The sequence below is a fragment of the Saccopteryx leptura genome, chromosome 1, assembly GCF_036850995.1.
Source record: "Saccopteryx leptura isolate mSacLep1 chromosome 1, mSacLep1_pri_phased_curated, whole genome shotgun sequence".
Classification (NCBI taxonomy): Eukaryota; Metazoa; Chordata; class Mammalia; order Chiroptera; family Emballonuridae; genus Saccopteryx; species Saccopteryx leptura.
The window spans coordinates 337,752,541-337,774,072 of record NC_089503.1 but is presented as its reverse complement, the minus strand read 5'-3'; the positions used below and the strand labels follow the sequence as shown (position 1 = coordinate 337,774,072).

Sequence of the window (21,532 nt, the reverse complement as noted above, 5' to 3'; positions counted from 1 at the left end):
CTCTATCCACTGCGCCACCATCAGGCTAGAGAGTGTACTTCTAAATTTTAAAATTCAGCTAGCTAAACTATGTACATTTGTAGAAAATTCGCTAGGAAGTTTAAGGTGAGATGTTAGAAGGCCATTTACAACTGATGGAAGACTCAAGATTCTGTGCATTTTCTCATTTCTGAATAGTCTGTTCTTTGAACAATTGTATACTGCAGCTGGTTACAATGACCAAAAAGTGTACTCTGACAATTAAAAATCAAGTTCTGCTAAGTGTAAGCAGAGTAAGCTTACACAGTTTTATTAATTGAAACTTTTGGTGACTCAATAGCTTTTAAACCCTTTAAAGAAGTTTAACCAAATCTTTAAAGTGTCCTTCAGCTCTAGTATGCTATGGTTTTATGTACTTGTTCATTTAACATATTAGTAAGAAAAATTTTCTGGCTGGTTAAATCATTTAGATTCCTTACTAAAATTTTATTTTAATATGCATACTTTTAATTGAAGATATGTAAATTATTATGTTAGACAACTATAGGTTTTAGATCAGGGGTCGAGAATCTTTTTGGCTGAGAGAGCCATGAACGCCACATATTTTAAAATGTAATTCCGTGAGAGCCATACAACGACCCATGTACGTTTCGCATTATCCAATAAAAATTTGGTGTTGTCCCAGAAGACAGCTGTGATTGGCTCCAGCCACCTGCAACCATGAGCATGAGTGGTAGGAAATGAATGGATTATAATATATGAGAATGTTTTATATTTTTAACATTATTATTTTTTTATTAAAGATTTGTCTGCAAGCCATATGCAGACATCAAAAGAGCCATATCTTGCTCATGAGCCATTGGTTCCCAACCCCTGTTTTAGATGAAATAGCAGGAGCAGTGACTGGGTATATTTTTACCATATTTTTGTCCCAGAGTGTTGCTTTAATGTAAAGCTTTCTGTATTTTTAAATTTAAATCTTTAATTTAGGAAACTATGTTTCATGAGAAATGAGCAGTCAAAAGAGCATAAAACAGAGCTTTTAAATTCACTATAATTGGCCCTGGCCGGTTGGCTCAGCGGTAGAGCATCGGCCTGGCTTGCGGGGGACCCGGGTTCGATTCCCGGCCAGGGCACATAGGAGAAGCGCCCATTTGCTTCTCCACCCCCACCCTCCTTCCTCTCTGTCTCTCTCTTCCCCTCCCGCAGCCGAGGCTCCATTGGAGCAAAGATGGCCCGGGCGCTGGGGATGGCTCCTTGGCCTCTGCCCCAGGCGCTAGAGTGGCTCTGGTCGCGGCAGAGCGACGCCCCGGAGGGGCAGAGCATCGCCCCCTGGTGGGCAGAGTGTCGCCCCTGGTAGGCGTGCCGGGTGGATCCCAGTCGGGCGCATGCGGGAGTCTGTCTGACTGTCTCTCCCTGTTTCCAGCTTCAGAAAGATACAAAAAAAAAAAAAATTCACTATAATTACAAAGTTACAATTTTTGTTATTGCTTGTGCCTGAAATTTTATGAAAATTGTGGCTTCGTCTTATTTGTATAATTATCATTATTATCTGATAATAAAATCACTAGGCTTTGAAATACTGAAAAGATGTTTAAAATAACGAAAAAAAATTTTTTTCTGTGAGCAAAAGTTTGAGGAAATGAAGGAATACGTACTAACAGTTTTTCCCAATTAGTAGTTTTTATGCATTGCCTTATTGTGAGTCACAGCCACCAAATAAGGCAGATGTTTTTACATTCCTTTGTATTGATGGGGGGAGTCACAAAATTATTAAGTAACTTGCCTGTCTAAAGAGTAACAATTAGCAAATGGAAGATCTGCCATTAATATCCAGGCCTGATATCAAAGCCCACACACTTTCTCTGACACTTCATTGAAGAACTACGATAAGCTGAAGAGAAGGTGCATAAGGTTCTTTATTAGTGTTTGAGAAGTCTGAGATGGGGTTTTCAAATACTGTGACAAGTTAATAGTGAAGATAATGTGTAGGAGGCTTGAAAAACCACTTGGTATGAGGTAGTTTCAGCCTTGTATTCAGATAGCCAGATATGCAGCACTCCATGCTGCTGCTCCAAGTAAAGAAAGGGAAACAAACCCCTTTTCCCCACCAAATATAAGGTCTACCGGAAAGTTCTGTCCGTTTTGGAATAAAACAAAATACAAATTTTTCTTACTGTCAATAAACTTTATTAAATAATATAATTGCCATTATTATTAATGATTTCTTGCCAGCGTGACGGCAATTTGTATCAGGTCTACCGGAAAGTTCTGTCCATTTCTATCACAGCAAGTTTTGACACGTAAGCACATGTTTATTTGGCGCATGTGTGCCTCTCTATTTTTATCACTTAATGTATACATACTGACGTAGCAAATGAACTAAAACAAAGTTGATTCACATTAGTCTTATGTGTGAAGCAATAGTGTACCCATGGCTACTGATAAAGTTCATTTACGCCACTGTAATTTTTACGAATTTCAACAAGGAAGAAATGCTACAGAAGCATGTAGAAATTTATTGAAAGTGTTTGGTGAAGGTACAGTTTCTGATAGGACATGCAGAAGATGGTTCGAAAAATTCGAAACAGGTGATTTCAACCTTTCTGATAAGCCACGTTCTGGGTGACCATCTTTGATCGATGACGATGTTGTTAAGACCATGTAGGAGCAAGATCCTTTTCTGACAACATCGGAGATCACAGAAAGGCTTAATTCAGCTCAGCAAACCATTTCGGACCATATTCAGAAGATAGGATTGGTGTGGAAATATTCAAGATGGGTGCCACATGAATTAAGTCAGAAGAATTTGGATGATCGAGTCGTCATATGCACATCTCTGCTTGCTCGGAACAAAATCAAGCCCTTCTTGAACCGGATGATAACTGGGGATGAAAAGTGGATTACCTACGAAAACATCGTAAGGAAAAGGGCATATTGTGAACCCGGAAAACCTAGCCCTTCCACCTCTAAACCAAATTTGACTCTGAATAAGAGAATGTTGTGTATATGGTGGGACATTCGAGGACCAATACATCATGAGCTTTTAAAACTGAACGAAAAGCTCAATTCGGAGAAGTATTGTCAGCAACTGGATAATTTCAAGACAGCAGTCCAAGAAAAGAGTCTGGCAATGTTCAATAGGAAGAACATCATACTGCATCATAATAATGCCAGGCCACATACTGCTTTGGGGACTCGTCAAAAAATTGCAGAACTGCCTGACCAGGCGGTGGCGCAGTGAATGGAGCGTCGGACTGGGATGCAGAGGACCCAGGTTCGTGACCCCGGGGTCGCCGGCTTGAGTGCGGGCTCATCTGGTTTGAGCAAGACTTACCAGCTTGGACCCAGGGTCGCTGGCTTGAGCAAGGGGTTGCTCGGTCTGCTGAGGGCCCGTGGTTGGGGCACATATGAGAGGGCAATCAATGAACGACTAAGGTGTTGCAATGCACAACAAAAAACTAATGATTGGTGCTTCTCACCTCTCCGTTCCTGTCTGTCTGTCCCTATATATCCCTCTCTCTGTCTCTGGAAAAATAAAATAAAATTGCAGAACTATGCTGGGAAATTCTGTCTCATCCACCATATTCCCCGGACTTAGCACCCTCTGACTATCACTTGTTTTTGTCCTTACAAAATTTTTTGAAGGGCAAAAAATTCAAAAATGAAGAAGATATCAAACAAGCACTGGTTCAATTTTTCGCATCAAAAGATAAAACATTTTTCAAAAATGGGATATACAAATTGCCCTCACGCTGGCAAGAAATCATTAACAATAATGGCAATTATATTATTTAATAAAGTTTATTGATGGTAAGAAAAATTTGTTTTTTGTTTTATTCCAAAAACGGACAGAACTTTCCGGTAGACCGTATAGTGTTGTTATTAGAAAGATAACCCATTTTACAAGTGAAGTACTGCATCCAAGAGAAAGGAGGTGAAATAGCTGAAGTCACAGAGTGAGTTAATCGTAGAACAAGGACTTCTTTTCACCATTTAGTATGCTTATCATGGTGCTGAGTACAGGGGTAGGCAAATCAGACAGAAACCCCTGCCTTCATGGAGCTTACATGCTATCAAGTTTAATAGGTAAAATATCAGTGATAATTGCTAAGAGGAAGACAGTACAGGAGAGAAAGGGATAGGAAATTCAGTGTGTATGAGAGTAGGATTGAGATATTAAATAAGAGCCTCACTAAGAAGGTACATGTTCGAGTAAGAACCTAAAGGAAGTGTCAGAGCTTGCAGTGCAGAAACCGGGAGGATAACAAATCCAAGCAGAGTGACAGGACGTGGAAAGGACCTGAGGTTGGGCGTGTCTGGCATGTTTGAGGAAAAGTAAGAAGGCCGTTATTTTTTCCCTTTCTTTTTCTTACAGCAGAGAAATATTCCTCCTCCCATATGTATATCAAAGATAAATAATGACCAAGAGGTCTTTATCTTTCAAGAACAGAAGAAAGCGTATCTTTTTGAGAAATAATGAATAGCCCTGGGCCAGTGGTCGGCAAACTCATTAGTCAACAGAGCCAAATATCAACAGTACAATGATTGAAATTTCTTTTGAGAGCCAAATTTTTTAATCTTAAACTATATAGGTAGGTACATTCCTTATCGAGGTAGCGCCCACACGTGGTATTTTGTGGAAGAGCCACACTCGGGGCCAAAGAGCCGCAGTTTGCTGACCAACGTCTACCAGGGGTCCCCAAACTTTTTACACAGGGGACCAGTTCACTGTCCTTCAGACCATTGGAGGGCCGCCACATACACTGCTCCTCTCACTGACCACCAATGAAAGAGGTGCCCCTTCTGGAAGTGTGGTGGGGGGCCGGATAAATGGCCTCAGGGGCCGCATGTGGCCTGCAGGCCGTAGTTTGGGGAAGCCTGGTAGGCAAAGTGTGTAGCTGTTGAAAGGAATCATTCTAAATACAGTTGTGAAGTAAAACAGTGGCAGCTGTGGCTAGTGTGCAGAAAAGATGCTGAAGGAGAAATTTAATGAAGAGAGAACAGGATTATTAATTACCTCAATAGGCTCTTCATAGTGTGATGCTGCTGTAATAAGTAGGAAATTTTCTCAAAAATCAAAGCCTTTTACAGGTTTGAGTTTATAAAAGTGTTCATAAAGTGCATTAGGAATTGTTGGCCTAGATGTGTAAAAGCATTTGCAGATATATACTTCAGTAAGACAAAAAACTTAGAGAACAGATTACATGAAAAAAAAATGAAGTTAATAATTTGAGATATTTCTTCTGCCGCTGACAACACAGATATAAGTAACAGTGGAATCTTATGTGGTGTTTAAGTTCTAAAGTCAGCACAGAAGGCAAAGATATGGAATGGTTAAAATTACTCTCGAAATTCCCTTTAAAGGCATAACAGGTATTTTCTTATTAAGTCCAACAATGCCAATTTTACTTCCAGTGTTGGAACCAGAAATCTATTTCTTCAGTCAAGCATCAGATGAAATATAGTCTGTCACGTTATATGAAAAAAACAAACATTTTTTTAAAGGCTAGAATTCCACTCAACCACACAGTGAGAAGTATGATGGGACTAAAACCACTTGGGAGAAAAACAGGTTCACATCTCTCATCTCACACTTCAGGGCACAGTTCCTGGAGTGTGCAACACTGCCCAGTGTGTAAAGTATTTTTCTCTCTCCTCATCAGAGTAAATTCAGGGAAGATGTTCCTCAGTTCTACTGTATCCCTCAGTATTTGTACATGTAGTTTCTCCACGGAGTAAAAGTGATGGGTGGTGCAAGTAGCAGAAAGTATGATTATTGTTCAGTAATAGATCCCTTTTTCTCCAGAATGTTCCCTTGTTTAAAAGCTATTTAACACTCATCAAAGGAAGCAATTACTGGCTTTATGCAACCTTTCTGTTATAGCTTACAACAGCAATTTGCAACCTTTTTCATCTCATGGCACACATAAACTAATTACTAAAATTCTGTGACAAAAAATATATTTCTGTTTATCTGACAAAAAAAATAGGTGTAATTTTTATTTATTCACACTGTACAGCTATTGTGTTGGCTGTTGTAATTTTTTTTATTTGACAACCTAAGGAAAAGAGATCAGTGTCCCTGACTAAATAGTCAGGTATTACATGTTTTAAAATTTTTTTGCGGAAAACTGGTTGAAAATTGCTGACTTACAGTAACCGTAGAATTACAGTATGCTCTCCCGGTGAGGATTCCAGGACTGTTTGTGCTGACGTAGTGGCGTACTGATGATAGGAAACCTAGAACCAGTGAGCTCAAATACTGGCAGGAAAAACATTTTGATATTAAAAGCTTTTCTCTGATTTGCCCTAAGCTTTCAGGTAACGACCCATAGATTGCTGAACAAGAAATTGATATCTAAGTTATTTAAAGTTTAGGAAAATATCTCAATTTGTTGCTTCTTATGGATTAAATTTGCTTGAATTTTTTGATAACTGAGGTGTTATTTTCTGCATGGTTGACTGCAAAAGTTAATGGGTAACTGCAAGATATTGCTGCAAAAAAAAACCAGCCTGGTAGTTAAAGTCCTTTACTTAGAAGAGAAAAAAAGAATTGAAGACCATGCCTGTTGGGAAAACTGCTGTTAGCCTTGCTTGCTTGTACATTGCATGATTAGTGTGTGAGCACATGGTCTAGCCATGTGTGCATAGCCTATGTAGGCTACAGGTGCTTTGACTCAGCGTGGATTGTGGATCACTTGCCTACCACTTTGGGGGGACATTTTGCTATTCGTTTGCCTGCTGCTGTGAGAAGAGGTTTTCCCTGCCTGTCTGCTCATCTGCTGTTGGGAGACTGGAATATGGGAATGGCCCAACGCTTTCCAGCTTCGCTGTTCCTTTACTGTCTGCCTGAATCCAACGGGAACCTACGTGGCCTCGGCCACCAGTATTGCAGTGCCACACATTATAATCCTCTTAAGAAAACATTGTAGAAGTAAGCAGTTATGAAAATAGTTGAGGCCTGAAAAGTGATTGCTAGGATGCAGTGTTTTAAAATTATTTCTGAACTATTTCATAAGGTTCTAGAAAACAGTGCTCCTTCCCCTCAACCCCCTTTCCCCAAAAAAACACCTTTTGAAATTGATTTATAAAGCTTGTCATTTCATAGGTTTCTTTAGAATTGGTAAAGTGAATAAAAACTACATATTGGAGAGTCTCAACAAAAGCCAGAATCACCTATGGTGTTTCTTTTCTTCTACAGTGTTTTTGTCCCTTTCAAACACAACTCTAGCAATACCTTAAGAAAAGCAGGTGGCCCTGGCTGATTTGCTTAGTGGTAGAGCTTCAGCCTGGGATGTGGATGACTCGGGTTCAATTTCCGTTCAGGACACACAGGAGAAGTAACCATCTGCTTTTCCACCTCTCCCCCTCTCGCTTCTCTCTCTCTCTCTCTCTCTCTCTTTCTCTTTCTCTTTCTTTCTCCTCCCCTCCTGCAGCCATGGCTTAATTAGAGCAAGTTGGCCCAGGGCACTGAAGATGGCTTTTGTGGTCTCCACCTCAGGTGCTAAAAAATGGCTTTTGTTGCAATGGAGCAAGGGCCACAGCTGGGCTGAGCATCGCCCCCTAGTGGGCTTGCTGGGTGGATCCTCATAAGGTTACATGTGGAAGTCTTGTCTCAGCCTCCCCTCCTCTCACTAAATAAAAGATATTTTAAAAAGTAAAAAAATAAAAATTAAAAAAAGGCTTCATAAGTGCAGCCTCAACAACTGTTATTTACATTGGTCCTAGTCATCCCCTCACCCTTCTGATGCCAGGGAGGTGGAGCGTAATGGCCTACAGCTCACACCAGGTGACTGCCGCAGGCGGGCAGCCATCAAGGTGCGCCTTTGCCCACTGGTATATTAGGGCTCAAGTTATTGTGGCAGTTCTGAAAATAGGAGAAAAGTAAATTACAGTATTAATTTTGGTGTGTGTAAAATACCAGACTTGATACTAAATAAAAAATATCCAGCCTTTATCATGGATTTTGTGTGCATTATAAATTTAAGAATTAAGGAGGATAATTTATAATTCTGAATCATTTCTTGTCAGTTTTTCAGGAGTTTTATATTTCCATGTAGATTTATTCATTTTTTAGATTACTGACATATATGTATTCTGTGATTTTTTAGGAGGAAGCACAGTCATTACTAGAAAATCTACATGTTTACCATATAAATTACTTTCTGGTTTTGAAATGTCTTCATCAGTTCACTTCTTCTCTTCCCAAGTATCCATTGGGTCGACAGGTAAGCAAAATTTTCTCTTTTGGAATCTAGAAAGTCAGACTATTGGTAGTTTCTTGCTTTGATTTTGGTAGCATTCCGCCATCAGAATTTGAAATGGATTCCAATCTTGCAGTGAGTGCACAATCTAAATCCACTGCAGCCGCTCATGCTACTGGTAATTGCAACAGTATATTTTGTTCTGATGGCCACAACTAGAAACAACCACATGAATCCCAGTAGAGTTGCTTTCCTTACAATGTATTTGTGATAAGGCATTTTGACTTTCTCTCTTTAACGCTTTTTATCACTTAAACTCAGAGCTGATCTTCCACTGTGGTGAAATGGAAAAATTCTCTGAGAATGCTTAATGGTTAACCTTGCATTGTACCACAAACTAAAAGGGAAGCAGTACTTCTGCTTCTTACAAAATTATACTCTGCTGGCCTTTGTGCCATATACCATTTGTAGAGTGTGTGTTAATGGAAGACTTTTGTATTCTTAAGTCTTTGCATCCTTAACTCAAAGTTGAGTTTAAAGAATAAATATGTAAAAATGACTTGTTTATAAGATGATTTCTGCCATTAAGCCTTCTTTGTAATAATCACATTACCATTTTTATGATTTTTTTATTTTATTTTAAGTGAGAGCAGGGGAGATAGTGAGACAGACTCCTGCATGTACCCCAACCAGGTTCTACCCAGTAACCCCCATCTGGGGCTGATGCTCAAATCAGCTGAGCTATCCTCAGTTCTCAGGGCCGATACTCAAACCAGTCGAGCCACTGATTAAGAGAGGGGAAGAGGGAGAGAAGGGGGAGAAGAAGAGGAAGAGAAGCAGATGGTTGTTTCAGTGTGTGCCCTGACTGGGAATTGAACCTGGGACATCCATACACCGGGCCGACACTCTGTCCACTGAAGCAGCCAGCCAGGGCCATTTTTTATGATTTTTGTATTGCAGAGCGACCAGTGATAACAGCCAATCCCAATACAGTTTTATTTTGTTTATATGTAAATGATGTTCTTATAAAGCCAATCCATGTGATATATGCCAATTCTGTTGTCCTCTAAAAAAAGATTGTTTTTAATGACATTAATTTTTGTCTTGACAGTATCTGAGGACTTTGTAAAACAAGTAGTGTGCCAAAATCTAGTACGTCACTTTTGGTTCCTCATTAGTGTGCTGTTCACTTACAGATCAGAGAGCTGTACTGCACATGTTTGGAAAAGAACGTATGGGATTCAGAGGAGTATGCGTCAGCCTTGCAGCTGCTGAGGTGGGTTCTCTTTGTTTTGTTTTGTCTCTGAGCCTGCCAATAAGTAACACCTTCCTCCAGGCCTCTGCCTGCCAAGGAGTTTTATAAGTAGCCATGTGTGTCTAATATTTATATCTACTTTGAATTTATATTTGTAGCTTATGATGTTTTTAATGTAGCAACCATCCATTTTATTGCTGGTTTTACCTTGTTTTTGAACTTGTGGTTTGTTTGTTTTTAAGTTTTTGTTTTGTTTTGTTTTTACAGGGACAGAGAGTCAGAGAGAGGGATAGACAGACAGGAACGGAGGGAGATGAGAAGCATCAATCAGTTTTTCGTTGCGACACCTTAGTTGTTCATTGATTGCTCTCTCATACGTGCCTTGACCGTGGGCCTTCAGCAGACCGAGTAACCTCTTGCTTGAGCCAGCAACCTGGGGCTCAAGCTGGTGAGCTTTTTGCTCAAGCTAGATGAGCCCGCGCTCAAGCTGGCTACCTCGGGGTCTCGAACCTGGGTCTTCCACATCCCAGTCCTACGCTCTGTCCACTGCGCCACCGCCTGGTCAGGCGAACTTGTGGTTTTTGAAGTAAAACAAGTGTTTCTTTAGTCAAAATTAACACTACTTGAGGGGAATGTAGGGATAGATAATTTCAATGTAGCCAGCTTGACATCATGGCAAGGAAAGTAGTCATGGAAAGTGAGCTCACCACGGCGCCACCCTGTTTGAGTGGAGGAGCTGCCTCCTGAAGCCAGTTGCAGCCTGTGGGGCGGTCACTGCCAGCCTTGCTGAGGAGCAGCCTCTGGTAGGCAGGGCCTTGCTGCTCTCCCCCACCTGAGGGGGCCCTCTCCATGTCAACACTGGACAGTTCATACATTGTATATCTAATAATATGTGAATAAATAAGATATCTTAGAGTTCTTATCAGATATCATGGATCAGTTACCGTCCCTGAAAAATGTACCTTTTAAAGTTTGTTTTCCTTGGCTTCTTATCTGTATTGTGACTTTTTAGTCTCCATAAAAATAGTGACTACTTGGATAGTAAGAAAAGGAAAATCAAGTGTGAGTTAAGTTTCTGTACATAGTCTTATAATTTTCCACATTGGATATAAATGCTTATATGAGAATATAAAGAAGTCTGAGAACTGAATATTTATTAAGTTTGGCTTCCTCTGGGCCTACCAGAACAGAACAGATGGGCACAGTAGGAGGAAAATTCACATTGAAAGCACTTTAAGTCCAGAGACTTAATAGAACAAATGTTGAGTGATCTAGCAGGTTCAGCTTAAGATGGGAAACTAATTTTATGCTCTCTGGAAAAATAACTCCCCATGGAAACTAGGTTGCCACTGGAAAGCTATGTTTTTTTTAAACATTTTTAAATGGCAATAAGAGATTTCTATGTATTTATTTACTTCAACTGGAATATTTTTGCGACTTCTTTTTGCTTTCCCTTCAAGGTGACATACCTATCTCAAACACCCAGCTGATTCTTGCCAGGTTCCCTTTTAACCTTCGTGGTTGGTGATTGTCTTCCTTCTCTAGCTCAGTATTCCCAAGTTCATAGATTCCTTTGTCAAGGAGGGACTTGTTCTTTTCCTTCTGTATCTCCTTTGACCTGGTAATCTTGGGTACAAGTCAAGGATCAAGAATAGCAATTCCAAACTATGGAAAGGAAACATGAGCAATAAAAATAATACGACAGTGATGACCTCCATGTTTGAAGACCTATAGTGTGCCAGGCATTGGATTATGCACTTTCAGTACATTTTCCAGTCTAATACTCGGGTACACCTTTTTGTAGATACTATTAATCACACTTTACAGCCGAGAAAATTGAAGTACAGATAGTGTTTCAGTGATTTGCCTAAGTCTCTTAACTGTTGATGGAACCAGGACTCGAGTCCAGGCCTGACTTCAAAGCTGTTGTACCTATGGATTTGGAGGTCTCATAAAGCAGAAACAATAAAATACAAAGTTTCAGTCATTTTGCTAAACTGAGGTCAGAAACATAGGATTTTAAAAAGCACTAAGAATCAAATATAGCAGCTACATCATTGACAGGCAAGAGTGGGCACTATAGAGGAGAAGGATCTGGGAGCCTGGGAACTGGATTTCTTTCTGTTTGCACAGATGAGATGCAGACAGGAAGTCAAAGACACTCGTCAGTTTGTCACTCCAAGTACGAATCATTTGAATTTAGGAAACCAGACATTTTCATCATCTGTCTTCCAAGCAATTCAAGTCATGACAGAAATTAAAAATAAAATGATCATTGAGTGTTAATTTGGAATAAAAACTAAGGTATTGTTAGAACCATAGTCTAGTGAAATTTCCAATTTCAGTTTTTTTCTTAAGAACCTTTAAGACAATATTTATCTTGAAAAATTCCTTTTATCTGCTTAAGTAACCATAGATTTACTTGATGAAATATTTGCTGACCATGGAAAAGTACTTAATTCTTAACGTATATGAAATCACAAAAGACCCCAAATAGCCTAAACAATCTTAAGAAGAATATAGGTAGAGGCATCACATGTCTAGATTTCAAACTATATTACAGAGCTATAGTAATCATAACAGCATGCTATCGGTGTAGAAACAGGCACAGGCACATAGATGAATGGAACAGAAGAGAGAGCCCAGAAATAAACCCACACATATTTGTACAATTAATGACAAAGGAGCCAAGAATATACAGTGAGGAGAGGACAGTTTCTTCAATAAATGGTTTTGGGAAAACTGGACAGATACATGTGAGAGAATGTGACCGAGCAACTGTCTTAGACCATTTACAAAATCAACTCAAAATGGATAAAAGACTTGTATATAAGATGTGAAACCATAAAACCAGAAGAAAACAAGTGGTAAGCTCCTTGACATTGGTCTTTGCAATGATTTTTTAGCTTTGACAGCAAAAGCAAAAATAAGCAAGTGGGACTACATTTTAAATGTTTCTGCACAGAAAAGGAAACCATCAACAAACTGAGAGGGCAACTTACAGAATGGGAGGAATTATTTGTAAATCTTCTATCTAATAAGGAGATGATATCCAAAATATATAAAGAACTTATACAATTCAATTGAAAAAAAATCAAACAATTTGATTGAAAAATGAGCAGAAGATATGAATAGACATTTTTTTCCAAAGAACAGGTACATGAAAAGGTACATCACTAAAAACAGGGAAGTGCAAATTAAAACCACAATGAGATTTCATTTCACACTTATGATTATTATCACAAAGACAAAAGAATAACAAGTGTTGGTGAGAATGTGGAGAAAAGGGAACACTTGTGCGAGTGTAAATTGGTGCAGCCATTATGGAAAATAGTATAGAGGGTCTTCAAAAAGTTAAAAACAAAAACTACCGTATGAGCCAGCAATTCCACTGCTGAGTATTTATCAGAAGAAAATGAAAACACTAACTCAAAAAGATATCTGCGCTCCTGTGTTCATTGCAACATTATTTACAACAGCCAAGACATGCAGAAAACCAAAATGTCCATTAGTGGATGAATGAATAAATAAAGAAAATGTGTACGTACACACACATTTAGCCATAAAATGAAGGAAATCTTGCCATAATGCTAAACTCCTGGAAAATAGATTAGTAACTGCCAGAGGTGAGAGCTAGGGAGTTGGGGGAGGGGTGTCAAAATGTGTGATGGTGATCTAAAGATAAGTTTTAGGCCTTAGCCGGTTGGCTTAGTGGTGGAGCATCAGCCTGGCATGTGGATGTCTCAGGTTCGATTCCTGGTCAGGGCACACAGAAGTTCCCATCTGCTTCTTTACCCCTCCCCGTTTTGCTTCTTTCTGTCTCTCTTTCTCCCTCCCCCTCCTGCAGCCATGGTTCAATTGGAGTGAGTTGGCCACAGGCACCAAGGATGGTTCATTCCATGGCCCCTGCCTCAGGCACTAAAAAATGGCTCTGGTTGCAACAGAGCAATTCCCCAGATAGGCAGGGCATCGCCCCCTAGTAGGCTTGCTGGGTGAATCCGGTCAGGGTGCATGCAGGAGTCTGTCTCTGCCTCCCCTCTGCTCACTGAATAAAAACACAAAACAAATTTTTAGTTATAAAATAAGCCCTGGGGTGTAATGTACAGCAATGTGACTATAGTTAATAATACTAGTATATATTTGAAAGTTGCTAAGTATCTTAAAGTTTCACATTATAAGAAAAAAATTGTAACTGTGGTGACAGATGTTAACTAGACTTATTGTGATTGTTTTGCAATATATATATAAATATATTGAATTATTACGTGTACATTTGAAACTAATATGTCAATTATATCTAAGTATTTATGGAATTTGTCATAATTTAGAAAAATGTTTGCTATATAATCATGGGTGGAAAAGACCTGCAGAATTTATCACAGTTATTGTTAAAATGTATACAACAGACATTGATGTGTGTGGGGGAGCATGCAAGTATACCTTTATAATATATTATAATTTGACATGAGTATAGTGATTCTGTATGTCTTCCTTAACCTTTCTTCTCTGATTCAACTCTTGGAGCATGAAGACTACATATAGAATATGAGTTGGTTAATTATTCAGTCAACCACACATCATTATATAAGGACATACTTACATTAACATGCTATTTGGGAACAGGAAGTGATTAAAAGGATCCTATCCCAGCAGTGAGCTAAGTTAGTACACTGGCTTTTCCTGGTCAGTTAGGAAAGATCTTAAGATGAAAAATTTACCTTTTTATTTTAAAGAATCTCTAAACCACCATCTAGAGATCAAATACTCAGTCAAGAATTTATCAGGCCCTGGCCGGTTGGCTCAGTGGTAGAGCGTCAGCCTGACATGTGGAAGTCCCGGGTTTGATTTCCGATCAGGGCACACAGGAGAAGCGCCTATCTGCTTCTCCACCCTTCCCCTTCTCCTCCCTCTCTATCTCTTCCCCTCCTGCAGCTAAGGCTCCATTGGAGCAAAGTTGGCCGGGGCGCTGAGGACAGCTCCATGGCCTCTGCCTCAAGTGCTAGAATGGCTTTGGCTGAAACGGAGCAATGCCCCTGATGGGCAGAACATCGCCCCCTGGTGGGCATGCCGGGTGGATCGTTGGTCAGGTGTATGTCTGACTGCCTCCCCACTTCTAACTTCAGAAAAATACAAAAAAAAAAAAAAAAAAAGAATTTATCAGACTTTTGAAATTCTAAAACCTTACATCATAGTAAGGTTTTAAGGATTGACCTAAACCACAGTCCTCAACTTACAGGAAGCTGATGGATAACTGGATCTAAAGAGTACTATACTCTCACATTGGTAGCAATGAATTGCTATGACAGTGGTTCTTGGATTGGGGATAATGAAAACTGTGCCCCTCTTCTTAGGAGAATTTATTCTGCCCCTACTGCATCAGTTGAGAATTATTCATCCATACTTATCCCATTTTCTTCCAAATATTGAAAAACCAAAGCCAGAAACATTGATTGACTTTTATGTGGTTGGCAGAGCTGGAATTGAAATCTAATTTTCAAAGTTCAGTCTGTTTTTCAATCTTAATCCAATTTTTTTAAAGGTAGTATAAAAGGAAATTTATATGGGTTTGTGGCCAATAGTCTATGTTCAGAATATATCCAATTCTTTAAAATGAGCCTGCAGAAAAAGTTTCTGTGAACTCAACACTCCCAACCCCTCGTCCTAACACTAGTCATCTTGGCACAGGCTATGACATAAATGAAAGGAGCCACAATGCCTAGTCTGATTATCCCAAGTGTAACTTTATGAGCTTGCTACAGAAACAGATTTATAGATTGAAGGTGATTGATAGCTGAAGGAATTTACTTTATACTAAAATAAATTATTCTAATTTCTGAGGAAGGCTTTTGAGTTAAACAGGAATATATTAGCAGGTTATCTCAGCTTTCATTGAGTTGAAAAAAACTCATGACCCAAGTAATAATTTAACATTTGGTCACTTGAGCTTACTTCAAAGAGGCTGGAGATTTGGAATCTAAATAATGTGTTTGTTGTATCCTGACTTTGCAGATCATCTTTAGATGATGTTTAAAAGCCTAGTTATGAAAAAATGACAGCTTCATAGTCTATGAGATGCTTCCTAAAAAGCAATAATCTTAACTTTTGATGATCTAGGTTTATCCATGCAGAAGATATGAGATTACACTGTTAAAATATAATTTCTTGCTTTTAGAACAGGGATTGCCAGTTCTTAATTTCCATCACATCAGGTCCTCCATAGTTACCTGTAGGCTTTTGGTAAAATCAGACAAACAGTTGAATTGTTGAAGCTCATTTTAAAGCAAAAGATGTTGATAATAATGTTTTAGAGTAATGGTTTCATGCTTTGTGTGCTTAAGAATCATCTGAGGTGTATTAAACATATCCATTTTTGCCCTCACCCCTCAAATTCTGGATCTGATTATTGGAAACCTCAGTGTGGTGGTCAGCAGAAATCTGCATTTAACAAGCACTCCACCACATTTGGAGATATGGCCAGGAACCACATTGAAAAACATTGTTTTAGGAAAAAAAAAATGAAAAGGGGATACAAAAAATTGTGGAAGAAATGAAGCCATTAAAGGGAATGAAATGTCTTAATTGAGAATTTGGTGGCTTTGGGCGGTTGATCTCAAATTGATTTCTTAGTCCAAAACTGGACTAAGATACTTAATTGCTAATAGTAAGCTGTTATTTTTTTTTTATATCAATACATAATAAAGTTGTTTCTAACCATATGATAGAATTAATTTTTTCCTTTTGACATACGGAAAAGAGCATGGTGTTCCACAGAAGGCAACATGAATTCCAGATGCTCCCCAACAGGAACCAGTCTGAGAATAAACAAACTATTTACTAAGGCCTGAGGTCTTGAAATTCTTTATCAGTGCAGAGCCATTGCCTGGTTCATCCATTCAAACAATGTTTTTTTGTGATTGATATGTTGAGCTACTGATGGCAAAGATGATCCTGCTTCTTACCTACACTGAATTTTGGTCAAGTGAGAGATTAATGTAGACAGGTAGACAGTAATTTAAGTACAGAGTAGTAAGTTCTGAGGGGTGAAGTTTCATGCTAAGAAACTAATAGATTGTACAGTTGACCTTCCTTTGGGAGGTTGAGCAGTTTCTTGGAGGAAGTTGCATCTAAAATGAAATGTTGATGCTTAAGGAAAATATATATTATGCCTTGGTTTCTGTTTTGGTTTCTGTTTCATTTGTTAAGATCATACACTCACTGCTCACAAAAATTAGGGGCTATTTTATCGCTTCATATTCATTTTGAAATATCTCCTAATTTTTGTTAGCAGTACCTATGATTGCTTTGTTGTCTTTGAAGAAGATAATCTGAATGTTTTTTCTGTAAGCATTTTTGTTTGTTTTTCCTTCTAGTCTTCATCAATATATTTGCAAGTTTAAATTTTCGAATATTTTTTCAAAGCTGTTTTATAATGGTTTGTTGAGAACTAATTATTCAGACCTTTGCATTCGCCATGGGTTGACCAGTGTAGCCTGTTCTCAATCAGACATTTATATAATCAGTACTTAACCAGAAATTATTGGCTTTCTGCATGATGAAGCAGAACACTCCACTGCCCTGCAGGATGATTGCCTTTAATGATTGCTAAATGATTCTCTTTCTGTCTTAGTTAAGGAAACATTTTTTATGACCATCTTCCAAAGCTTTAACACATTAACTCTTTTTCTGCATTAATATAACCTATCTTGGATGTGTATTTTCCTTTCTCTTCAAAGTAATCTAGTGTGATGGCTTTCAAACTTTTATATTCAAATATTTTCTTTTCAGTTTTTTTTCTATATTTTTAAAGATTGTATTTATTCATTTTAGAGAGAGAGAGAAGGGGGGAGGAGCAGGAAGCATCAATTCCCATATGTGCCTTGACCAGGCAAGCCCAGGGTTTTAAACCAGTGACCTCAGTGTTCCAGGTCGATGCTTTATCCACTGTGCCACTGCAGGCTTCTATTTTTTTTTTAAAGCAACAGGCTAGATGGAATCCACCAAAATTCTAAAGCATTGTCACACTAGCTTCAATTTCTCTCCTCTCATTCTCTCTGATTTGTTTTTTGTACATTATCAAAACTGCTTCAATCAAGGTCACCAGTGACCTCCATGTTCCTAACTCTGATGATTAATTCTCCTAATTCATTTGCATGTTAACCTGTTATCAGCATTTAATACAGTTCATCTCACTTTTCTTAATGACTTTCAGGACCTAGACCAGCGGTTCTCAACCTGTGGGTCGTGACCCTGGCGAGGGTCGAATGTCCAAAACACAGGGGTCGCCTAAAGCCATTGGAAAGTACATATTTATTATACAATACATTTTTAAATAAAATATGTATTTCCGATGGCTTTAGGCGACCCCTGTGTTTTGGTCTTTCGACCCCTGCCGGGGTCACGACCCACAGGTTGTGAACCGCTGACCTAGAACTCTCTAGGCTTTTCTCCTGCTTCAGTGCATGCTTCTCAGTGTTCTTCAGTGATTTCTCTTCTGACATTCTGACATCACAGTGCCCCAGGGCTTAGTTTAAAGCCCACACTTTTTTCCTGAGTGCCAGATTGTTAGGTCCATCTACCTATTGAACACTTCCACTTGGATCTTCAGTACACATCTCAAAGTTGATATGTTCAAAGCTAAATATCAGATCTTCTCTCTGAAACCTAGAATCTTCCTGTGGTCTCTTCATCTTTCTGATTGTTCAAAGCCAAAAACCTGGGTTCTGCTTTCAAAATATATCAAGTATGAACCCCCTTCTTGGCACCTTCCCTCGCTGGTATCACAGTTGTCTAGGTTACCATCATCTCTTACCTGGATTATTGCAGTAACCTCCTAACTTGTGTCCTTTCTTCCACGCATGCTTTCCTACACGTTTTTCTCAAAACAACAGTCAGTATCATCCTTTTCAGATATGTCAGAGAAGGCCACTCCTTTACTCAAAACCCTCCATTAATTCCCCTTTTTACTCAGTAAAATCCACAGTTTATACAGACTCTACAGCATTCCCCTCCCCCAACCATTGCCTCTTTGATTTCATCTTCTGCTTGGTCACTCTTTCCACTTCAGTGACCTTGGCCTCCTTGTTCTTTCTGAACACGGCAGACATAACACCCTCCATAGGGCCTTTGCATGTCAGGAAAAGCTCTTCTGGATAGTTGTATGGCTAACTCTTAACCCTCTTCACATGTTACATCAAATGTCATCATCTCAGTGAAGCTTGATGACCATTTTAAAATCGAAAGCTACCCATGTGCTCCCCCTCTCCTCCCTTTACTCTGCTTAGTGTTTTTTCATAATAATTTAACATATATGTAGTAATATGTGATAGATACTGTTTATTGTATGTGCCCCACCCCAGCTCACCCCTTTAAGAATTTTCTTGAGGGCAGGGGTTTTTGATTCACTGAGTTGTATCCCAAATGCCCAGAAAAGTGCCAGGTATATAATAGCCATTCAGTAAATGTTTATTGAATGAGTAAATGGTTTTATTACTAATGGTTGAAACCCAGTTTGGAAAATGCTGGCCTAGTAGCCCTTGACTTAATTCTTCAAGTTTTATTTGTGATGCTATATATAATAACCTTTTAGGATAAAGTTTTCATTTTTTAGTTTTTTACAATTAATTTTATTCATTAGTTTTGATTTGCCAAAGTACTTGTTGGAGTCACTGTAATAGCAACCTAAATGAAAACATAACAGTACTTTTCTGATATATATATATATATATAACTTTTAAGCCAGTCATTTACTGTTAGCAGTTTGTACTTACAAATTTTTTTCCAGGCACAAACATATATTAAATCAGAGTTACATAGTGTTTCACAGCTTGCACTTTTTGTTTTTTTTGGAGTTGTTTGGCACCTAATATTTCATCATGGACACTGCATTTTCAGTTGCGTGGTCCGTAAGAGCATGGATTCTAAGCCAGACTGGATTCAAATCCCTTCTTTGCCAGTGACCAGACTTTCGACAAGTTATTTAAGTTTTTCCTGCCTCTATTTCTTATCACTTAACATGGAACTAATAATCATAGCTATGTCATAGAGTGTTGTGGAGATTAAATGACACCTGGTACATATGTGTACATATAAATGTTAGCTGTCATCACCAGTATTACTTCATTGTTTATCACCACTATGTAATTCCCCTGTTTTGAAAGTGTAACATTTTATTTAATCAGTCTCTTATTTGATATATCCCCTAGGGTTGAGTGTGTCTTTACACATTTGTATAATTAGGTTCATAAAATAAATACATAGATATAGACTTTCTCAATCTAAAATATAAACACTCTTGTACCAAAGTACACTTGTACCAATAATGTATCAGTAATTGTTTCCCCCACACTTGCTGATGCTGGACATTATCAGCCTTAAATATCTTTCTATGTTTTCTTCTAGTATTTTATGATTAATGAAGTAGTTCTTTTCCCTATTCCCACACCATACTCCTATTTTTATTCTGAAATATTGAGGTAGAGATCTAGTTTTTTCAAATGTATTATTTCTAGTACCTCCTATCTCTTCTCTACTGATTTGAAATGCTGCTTATGTGTTATGTACCAAATTGCCATATATACCATGGTCTCTTTCTAGACTTGTTCCCCTTTGTTGGTCTGTCTATTCCTATAAAAGTTTTAATCGCTGATTTTAATCACTGCAGCTAATACCTTTTGATATATTAATAAACTCACTATACACACTCAAGTATATACACAGTGTTCCTCTTTTTTAGGTTCAATTTTTCAGATAAATTTTAGAGTGATTTTAATAGATTTTTAAAAACATGTTGGGTATGTTTCAAAGTACAGATTAATTTGGAGTGAATTTGTATCTTTATAGTATTGAAGATTAGAACTTAAAATGTGTTTATTTAGGGCTTTAAAATTTTTAAATGTCTTTCACATTTCTTATAAAGTATATTGCTCTGTATTGTATAGTGTTTTTCTTTTTTTTTTGCCATTTTGAAAGTGCTCTTTTTTTTCTATTACCAAGTTTAATATAAGATTGATTACATGTATACATTTAAAGTATTAACATGTGTGTGCGTGCACACACACACCCTTTTATACTCTTAAATACCTCTGTAGTTCTCTTAAAATTTTGAACCTTTCAGTCACATCATATACAAGTAATAAATTTCATCTTTTCTAGTGTTTGTGCCACTAGCTTTTTTTTTCTTAATTTATCATAGTAACTGGACTCCAGAATGATGTTGAATGACAGTGATTATAGCGGGTATCTTTGTTGATGCTGTGTGTGTGTGTGTGTGTGTGTGTGTGTGTGTGTGTGTGTGTGTGTGTGTTTCAATTAGCGAGGGGGTTGGGGGCGACAGGCAGGAAGGGAAAGAGATGAGAAGCATCAACTCATAGTTGTGGCACTTTAGTTGTTGATTAATTGCTTTCTCTTATGTGCCTTGACTGGGGGGTTTCAGCCAAACCAGTGACCCCTTGCTCAAGCCAGCAACCTTGGGGTCACATCTGTGATCCCATTCTCAAGCTGGCAACCCTGCACTCAAGGTGGTGAGCCACCCCTCAAGCCAGTGACCTTGAGGTTTCGAACCTGGGTCCTCAGTGTTCCAGGTCGTCTCTCTATGCACTGCACCACTACCTGGTCATGCATAAAATGTTAATTAATGACTTTTGCTCTAATTAGCATTATGTCCAGGTTTGTTTTATATTAAACCAGAAAGTAGTTGGGAAAGTATAAGGTCTTTTCCTACTATGGAAACAATAACAGCATATATAATCTTTGACTAAGAGTAAAAATAATAACAGCTATCTGAATCCCTGGAAATTTACATCGGAAATGAAAGATCTACCTTCTCCCAACCAATGCTACTTTAAAAATTATGACTAATAAAGTTCGATTGCAAAATGATGCAGCGTAATGCCATTTTTATTTACACCCTGAAAATGAATAAAAGGCTAAGCTTCGCTTTCCTAGTCCGTTTTGTCAGCTGCAAGTAGAAACAAGGTGTAGCTGCCTGTTTAGCTTGGGAAGCGAGGCTCAGAGTGCTGCTCATGCGGGTTAGACCTCTGCCAGCATTCACTCTGCCTCTTCGGCTCTCCAAGCAAGCCAGTACCAGTGAGTC

At 38.5% G+C, this 21,532-nt stretch overlaps 1 protein-coding gene across 5 annotated transcripts in view; it reads left to right on the top strand.

The window, feature by feature from the left end:
- Positions 1-21,532, top strand: part of ORC3 (origin recognition complex subunit 3) — a 67,612-nt gene that overhangs the window by 28,150 nt on the left and 17,930 nt on the right. For all 5 annotated transcript variants that reach the window (XM_066358905.1, XM_066358904.1, XM_066358902.1 and 2 more), the window contains 2 exons: positions 8,094-8,210; positions 9,383-9,462. In XM_066358905.1, the coding sequence (XP_066215002.1) occupies positions 8,094-8,210; positions 9,383-9,462 (197 nt within the window). The remainder of the gene's footprint in view (positions 1-8,093; positions 8,211-9,382; positions 9,463-21,532) is intronic.